Here is an 8,841-nt window from a genome sequence, read left to right as displayed (position 1 = left end):
GGCTTTCTTATTGTTTTGTTGATGGTTTCTTTTGCTGTGCAGAAGCTTTTTATTTTGATGTAGTCCCATTTGTTTATTTTCTCTTTAGTTTCCATTGCCCTAGGAGCTGTATTGGTAAAGATATTGCCTTGGCATATGTCTGAGATTTTGTTCCCTTTGGATTCCTCTAGTATTTTTATAGTTTCCTGTCTTACATTTAAGTCCTTTATTCAGTTTGAGTTTATTTTTGTGTATGGTGTAAGTTGGTGGTCTAGTTTTATTTTTTTTGCATGTTTCTGTCCAATTTTCCCAACACCATTTATTGAAGAGACTGTCTTGACTCCATTGTATGTTCTTGCCTATTTGTCAAATATTAATTGAACATGGTGCTTGGGTGGATTTCTGGGTTCTTATTCTATTCCATTGATCGATATATCTGTTCTTGTGCCAGTAACAGGCAGTTTTGAGAACAGTGGCTTTGTGCTACAGCTTGATATCTGGTATTGAGATCCCTCTTACTTTGTTCTTCTTTCTCAGGATTGCTGCAGCTATTTGGGGTCTTAATTTATTCCAGATATATTTTTAGAGAGTTCGTTCTAGGTCAGTGTAATATGCCATTGGTATTTTATTGGGCAATGCACTGAATTTATAAATTTCTTTGGGTAGTATGGACATTTTAATGATGTTGGTTCTACCAATCCATGAACACGGTATGTACTTCCATCTATTTATGTCTTCCTCTATCTTTTTTTTCAAGGTTCTGTAGTTTTCTGAGTAGAGGTCTTTTACCTCCTTAATTGAGGCTATTCCTAGGCATCTTAATTTTTTTGTTCAATGGTAAATAGAATTGTTTTTTTTAAATCTCTCTTTCTGTAAGTTCACTGTTGGTGTATAAAAATACCCTTGCTTTCTTGGCATTAATTTTGTCTCCTGCTACATTGCCAAATTCATTTATTAACTCTAGTAATTTTTGATGGAGTCTTTGGGGTTTTCTATTACAGTATCATGTCATCTGTGAATAATGACAATTTTACTTCTTTTCCAATTTGGATGCCTTTTTTTCTTCTTCTTGTCTGATAGCATTGGCTAGCAATTCCAGTGCTATGTTGAATAAGAGTGGTGAAAGCGGGCATCCCTGTCTTGTTCCTGTTCTTAAGGGAAATGGTTTTAGTTTTTGCCCATTGAGTATTATGTGCTGTAGGTGTGTCATATAAGGCTTTTATTATGTTGAGGTATGATCCCTCTATTCTAACTTTGCTGAGTGCTTTTATCAGAAAATGGTGTTGGACTTTGTCAAGTGCCTTTTCTGCATCAATTGATATGATTATTTGATTTTTGTCTCTCAATTTGTTTATATGATGTATTACAAGCATCAATGTTCATCAGGGATACTGGCCTGTAATTCTCTTTCTTTGTGGTGTCTTTATCTGGTTTTTGGATTAGGGTAGTGCTAGCTTCATAGAAAGAGCTTGGAAGTGTGCCTGCTTCTTGAATTTTTTGGGATAGTGTGAGGAGTATTGGTTTTAGTTCTTCTTTGAATGCTTGTTAAAACTCCCCTGTGAAGCCATCTGGTTCTAGGCTTTTGTTTGCTGGAAGCATTTTGATTACTGTTTAAATTTTATCAGTTGTTATCAGCCTATTTAGGTTTTTTATTCTTCCTGATTCAGTTTTGGAAGCTTGTATTTTTCTAGGAATGTGTCCATTTCATTGAGGTTGTCCAGTTTTTTGGAGTAGAGGTGTTGGTAGTATTTTTTTTTATAATCCTTTGTATATCAGAGGGGTCAGTTGTTACTTCACCTCTTTCATTTCTGATTTTGTTTATTTGGGTCCTCTCTCTTTGTTTCTTGGTGAGCCTGGCCAGAGGATCATCAATCTTGTTTATCCCTTCAAAGAATCAGCTCTTGGTTTCATTGATCTTTTGTATTGTTATTTTGATCTCTATGTCATTTATTTCTGCTCTGATCTTTAATATTTCCTTCCTCCTAGATACTGTAGGCTTTTCTTGTTGCTCTCTCTCTGATTCTTTAAGTGGCAGGGTTAGATAATTTATTACCTTTTTTTTTTGAGGTAGGTTTGTAGAACTATGAACTTCCCTCTCAGGACTGCTTTCATTGTGTCCCATAGATTTTGGATTGTTGTGTTTTCATTGTCACTTGTTTCCAGGATACCTTTTATTTCTTCTTTGATCTCTTTGGTAACCCAATCATTGTTTAATAGCATGCTATTTAGCTTCTAAGTATTTGATTTTTTTCATTGTTTTTATTGTAGTTGATTTCTAGTTTTATGCCACTGTGATCTGATAAGATACTTGTTATGATTTCTATCCTCTTGAATTTGAAGAGACTTTGCCTGTGCCCTCATGTGTGGTCTATCTTTGAAAATGTCCCGTATGCACTGGAGAAGAATGTATATTCTGTGGCTTTGGGGTGAAATATTCTGAAGATGTCAATTAAGTCCATCTGATCTAGTGAGTCACTTAGGATTGCTGTTTCCTTGATGATTTTTTCTTTAGAGGATTTATCGACTGGTGTCAGTGGGGTATTAAAGTCCCCTACTATGACTGTATTGCTATCAATTTCTCCTTGATATCTTCCAGAAGTTGTTTTATGTATTTGGATGTTCCAGTGTTGGGTGCATATATGTTTATGAGTTATATCTTCTTGCTGAATTTCTCCCTTTACTTGGAGATCTATTTTGTCAGATATTAGGATCACAACCCCAGATTTTTTCTCATTTCCATTTGCCTGAAAATTTTTTTTTCATCCCTTCACTATAAGTCTTTGTGAATCCTTTGTTCTGAGGTGAGTCTCCTACAGACAGCAAATATATGGGTCATGTTTTCTTATCCATTCAATTGCCCTATGTGTTTTGATTGGGCAATTTAATCCATCCATTTACGTTTAATGTTATTATTATTATTAATTGTTTGTCATCCTTTTTATTCTTAATATTTGTGTTTCTTCTTTTTACAGCAGTCCCTTTAGCATTTCTTGCATTGCTGGCTTGGTGGTAATAAACTCTCTTAGCCCCTTCTCATTCCACCTTCAATTTTGAATGACAGCTTTGCTGGGTATAGTATTCTGGGATTTAGCCCCTTGGTTTGCATCACTTTGTATATTTTATTCCATTCCTTCCTGGCCTCATGTCTTTCTGTTGAGAAATCAGTCGATATTCTAATGGGAGATCCCTTGTATGTAACTTTCTGTCTCTCTCTGGCAGCTTTTAAGATTTTTACTTTGTCGTTGATGTTAGCCAGTTTAATTATGATGTGTCTTGGTGTTGGTCTTTTTGGGTTCATTGTATAGTTTTTTTCTTGCCAATATCAGGGAAGTTTTCTGTCATTATTTCTTCAAACAGGTTTTCTATTCCTTACTTCTCTTCCTCTCCTTCTGGTACACCTATTATTCAGATGTTGTTTCGTTTTGTGCTGTCCCAAAGCTCCCTTAGGCTCTCCTCTTGCTTTTTAAGTCTTCTTTCTAGTTGCTGCTGTATTTGTGTGCTTTTTCCTACCTTGTCTTTTAATTCGTTAATGCAGTCCTTAGCCTCTTGTAGTCTACTGTTTAAGCCTTCCATTGTGTACTTTATTGCAGCTATGTCGTTCTTCGTTTACTCTTGTTTCCTTTTCATGTTGGTGACATTCTCATTTAGCTCACTATAACTCTCATTGAGTTGTGTGTATTTGTTATCCAGATGTTTGAGCATCCTGAGAACCATTACTCTGAAATCTTTCTCTGAAATGTTACTTACCTCCATTTCTTTTAATTTCCTTTCTGGTGATTTTTCCTTTAATTTGGGGATTGCTTTTTTGTCTTCCCAAGTTTTGGTCTACAGTTGTAATTGTTTCTGTGTCCAACATCTGACTGTGTTGCCACCCAGGTTCTTTTGGGGATGGTGCTACTGGTGTGATCTCTTGGGTCTCCTGGGCTTGGTAGTCTAGCTGAACCCCCTGCTTGAGCTATTTGGGTATCCTGATGTAGGCCTGCGAGCTGAAAAGGTGCAACTGCGGAGTCCAGATGTCAGCAGCCAGGGAGGAGGATGTCCCAATTATTGCTGCCTTGCATCCTTGATTGGAATCATGTTTTCCCAGCAGGGGCATACAGAGGTGCCCAGGAGACATCTGTCAGGGTGGTGAGGCTCAGGAGGCCTTCACTCTGGAAAGGCGCATCTGGGGTGTCCACAGTTCTGTAGCTATAGGGTGGGAAGAATAGTTTTTGCTGCTGCCTTCTCGCTTGGATACACATGCACCCAGTGGCGGCTCATAGGGGTTATCCACAATGTGTTTGCCAGTGCTGCACACTGATGCACTCTGAAGGGCCCTGGCTGAAGCCAAGCTATCGAAGTGTCTGTGGGCAGGTATCCATGATGAGGGTATTCAGAATATCTACTGCCTGGACAGTGGAGGTGGGGAGGGTGTACCTCAGCCTGTCCTGCATCCTCTCCAATCTGGGACCCCTCGGGGGATGTCCAAGTGCTAGTTTAGGTACATCTCTCTCACAATCTGGGACCGCTGTCTCCTAACCACTCATCTGCCTGCAGCCTGATGCCCCAAACTGCCTCCCTGTCTGCTTGATCGCCCCTAACTGCCTCTGCCTGCCAGCCTGATCATTCCTAAACTCTCCCCTGCCAGCCTGATCACCCCCTAACTGCTTCACTGCCAGCCTGATCACCCATAACTGCTCCCCCCTCCTGGTCTCATCAACTAATACTGCTCCCCTGCAGGCCTGTTCACCCCTTCACTGCTCCCCTGCTGACCAGATCACCCTTAACTTCCTTCTCCTACAAGCCTGGTAGCCCCAAACTTCACTGCCCTCCATGGAATGATTACCCCTAACTGCTCTCCCCTGCCAGCTTGATTGTCCTTAACATCCTCTGCCTTGGCACCTGCCACCGTGGCTTTGTCTAGCTCAGTGGTTCGCAACCTTCTGGCCCTTTAAATACAGTTTCTCATGTTGTGACCCAACCATAAAATTATTTTTGTTGCTACTTCATAATGGTAATGTTGCTACTGTTATGAATCATAATGTAAATATCTGATATGCAGGATGGTCTTAGGCAACCCCTGTGAAAGGGTCATTCGACCACCAAAGGGGTTACAACCCACAGGTTAAGAACCACTGGTCCAGAAGGACATCCTGAAGATGTCTGATCTAATTATCATGTTATGCTTTTGTTAGTATAGATAATTTTTCTAATTCTTTTGGTTGGTTGTTGAGAGGGTTTGGGTGAGAAATGGAAATCACATTTTAGGCATGACATGGAGTCCCTAGGATGGACCATTTAAGCAAGAGAAGAGATCTCTTCTCTAAACTTATCTGTCTAAGTTGAATTAACATACAGTGTCTGAAAGCATGCCATTTTTTTAGGAGGTTCACTGAACACAGAAATTAGCAGCTCCTATTCCATTTAAACTTCGTCTGACAACAGGATGCTGTAAGTTTAGAAATCCCTTTCAGAATAATTGTTTTATACAATGATTATGGTTTGGCTACTGCTAGGAAAATTGAGAGAATGGGATCAATTGTCAGGTGTCCTGATAACAAGCATAATGCAATATTCCTAATATAGCATCAAGACTGAGTCACAGCCTTTACATAATCATTTGTCTCCTCTTTTACTGTCAGGGGAAAGGAATATGTTTTCAAATACCCCTTGTCCCTTAGCGTTATACAGCAGAAGCATGAGCTCACTCTGATTGGATAATGTACACAGATGTGTAAAAAGCTAGGAATGGGTGCTTTCTTCATATTGGCTCAACAACTGTATCTTGCTTAGTGTTCTAAAGAAAATGACGTAAAAATGTTCTTACTGTTACCATCTGAAAATATTTGTACTGAAGTTACAACCAATGTCCATATTAATGTTACGTTTAGTTCCTTTAAGAAAGTAAACATTTTAAACCTATATATGTTCAATATTTATCCTTACCATTCAAAAAGTCAAAAATGTCACAATTCAGATATATTAAGAAAATAAAATTTCATAGTGTGGTCAGTTATTTATTAACCAAATTTTTAAACATGAATTTCTTTAAAAATATATATACATGTAGTCGTATAGTTTATTAACTTCCTAAAACATTCCAAAAGAATGGGTATTTTAAGGAACTAGCTTAATCGCATTTTACTAAGTGGTAAACTAGGTCAGAATTAATCTATTACTCTCCAAAGACACACACATGGTTAGAACCAAAAGTCATATATTTTCTATTCACAGTGCTTTTATTGCACTTTGCTGCCTCTCAGACAAACAGCCATTAAAACATACTTCTGAAAACTGTTGATTACAGCTATACCCAGGTCATGGGAAATAGTGACTAACACATCAGTTTATAAAATGTATCAACAGATTATATTAATTGAATTGTAAAATAAATGGGTTCAGAAAATTTATTAGTGTTATAAAAACCTATATCCATTTTCCTTTGTTATTTTGTTTTCCATATGGAGTAAATTAGCATTTTCCTCTTTGTTTATTTAGGTAATGGAAGAAAATTCTACTCTATCATTGTCACAAAAGAATACTAATTTTTTTAATCTTTTTGTTTCTCCCGTCCTCCCAACCCATGGTTAGTTTTCCATAGGAATCTTCTTCTTTTGAATACTGCTATTCTTTACAATGAAACAAAAATATTCACCCTCCTTATGAAAATCATGTTTTTGTTTTTTGCAATAAACTCAATATATTTTTAGTCTCTGTATCTATCTGAGTCTAGTAATTTGACAGAGATGAGATTATGGTTACGGCCACAACTTTTAAAATGTGATCATAAACTAAGCACTGGTAGAAGGTTTTAGAGAAAAAGAAATAAAAGTCTATAACTGTCTTTATTTACACTGTGATTTTAATATTAATTGTATTATATAACCATGGAGAAAATAATTTTTTCATAAATCATGTAGAAAAAATACTATTTTGACTACATATTATATTGTTTGACTTATGAGAATTATCAGTGAGGAAAATCTAGTTAGGTAGACTTCAAGAAAGCAGCCTTTTAAAAATTGTTTTAAACTAAATATTACAAATTAAAGTAGCCAATAAAAATTTCTGTCTACTCATTTTTATTGCATGACTAAGATTTATAGCTATTCCCATAGTGCATTGTGGCATAGAGTTGTTTTGCATATTTTAATTAAGAATTCATTTCCTTATAGGTAGCTTGGGCCAATTCATACAAAGTTGGTTGTGCAATGACAGCTTGTCCTAATCTTGGGAAAGGTGACCGTGTAATGTTTGTATGTAACTATGGACCTGCGTAAGTTATTTTGCTTTTAAAAAATATTTTATATTGAAATAAATGTTATATTTATTTATATATTTAATAAATGAAGTATATTTAATAAATGAAGTTCCCCAGTATAATGATAATAAAAGAAACAAATGAAAATAGAAAGCGGTGAGAGATTATTACCTTAAGTACAGAATTATACCTACCATGAGATATTTACAGTTTAGAGTAAAAATGATGGACATTCTTTGTTAAATAGAACAACAGATAACGTAAAATGCATCGCCACGCTAAGTTCTAGAACACAAAATAGACTGGTAGATGCTTTCCTAATATAGCATAACATAACTGGAATGAGCAAGTGATTCTGAATGATAGTGAAAAGCACATTTTTTGTAAAAATACCATGTTTTATTGCCTTTTTTACTATGGTGCATCTAAGTGGAAATATAACATAAGTCTAATGTTACAAAAATAAGGCTACAAAAATAAAATTCTGGAACTCTAATCCCATTGATCTGTACAAGAAAGAAGATAAAATCCACCCACAGCCCAACCATTTAACAAACAAAAGTATTAAAATAAAATATACAAAAGATCAAAATCCAAGCATACAGGATTCGTAAAAAGAAGCTGAGATATGTCAAAACTGCTAAGGAGAGTACAGGTGTGTATATCTCCTCCTGTATTTTTTCTACTCCTCAGTTAGCAACAGAAATGAGTATGACACATGCATAACTTAAAAAAAAAAAGACAGATGCAACAAAGAATAAGAAAATGATAGCATCAATCTTAACTATGTTAATAATCACATCAAATATAAATGCTACAAACATCCAAAAGAATAGGCAGAGATTGTGAGATTAGATAAAAAAATCAAGAAACAATCATATGCTTCCTACAAGAAGCATCTTATATCTGCTAATATTCAAATTGTCTCCTTGACTGGGAGTTTGAACAGAAGGCAGGGCCAACCCCACAACTGCCTGTGGTGCCTCCCTCTGGTTACCCCACCCTGATTGGCCCCCATACCCCAATAGGTGGCAGGACAGGCCAGAAAACCACCTGCAACCCCTCCCCTGGGCCTACCTCACCTCAATGGGCCCTACCACCCCAAAGGGGGGGCGGGGCCAGCCTGCCAATCACATGGGGCCCCTTTCCCAGGCCAGCCTGCTCCAATCAACCAGATAGGGGTGGGCTAGCTGGACCCCACCCATGCACAAATTTGTGCACTGGGCCTCTAGCACTTTGAATATAAAAACATGAAAAGCAAAAGGATGGGAAAAGCTTTACTATACTAACATTAGGCAAAATAAAGCTGCATTGTGTATATTAATATCAGGTAATATTAATTTCAGAGCAAAAAATGTTGCCAGGGATAAAGAAAACCATTAAAAATAATAATGGGGGTAAGTATTCAAGAGACAACTTGGATGAAGTGAACAAATTCCTCAGAAGACACAAATTACGCAGGAGAAATACAATGAAAAGATAACTACAGAGCAGTACCTCTTATGAATATAAGTAGAAAATTTTGAAACAAAATTTAGCAATTGAATACAGTAATATAGTAAAACCATAATGCATCCTGTCCAAATGGAGTTTATTCAAGGAATATAGGCCTGGTTTAACAC

General features: G+C 36.8%; 1 protein-coding gene across 1 annotated transcript in view; it reads left to right on the top strand.

Annotated features, from left to right (window-relative positions):
- GLIPR1L1 (GLI pathogenesis-related 1 like 1) overlaps nucleotides 1-7,238 on the top strand; it is a 12,651-nt gene extending 5,413 nt beyond the window's left edge. The window contains exon 3 of the mRNA XM_015561327.1: nucleotides 7,134-7,238. Within this exon, the coding sequence (XP_015416813.1) occupies nucleotides 7,134-7,238 (105 nt within the window). The remainder of the gene's footprint in view (nucleotides 1-7,133) is intronic.
- The last annotated feature ends 1,603 nt before the right edge of the window (nucleotides 7,239-8,841 follow it).

This window comes from Myotis davidii, unplaced genomic scaffold (genome assembly GCF_000327345.1).
Source record: "Myotis davidii unplaced genomic scaffold, ASM32734v1 scaffold54, whole genome shotgun sequence".
In the NCBI taxonomy this organism is placed as follows: domain Eukaryota; kingdom Metazoa; phylum Chordata; class Mammalia; order Chiroptera; family Vespertilionidae; genus Myotis; species Myotis davidii.
The sequence above is the reverse complement of the archived record's forward strand: the minus strand, read 5'-3'. Positions and strand labels throughout refer to the sequence as shown.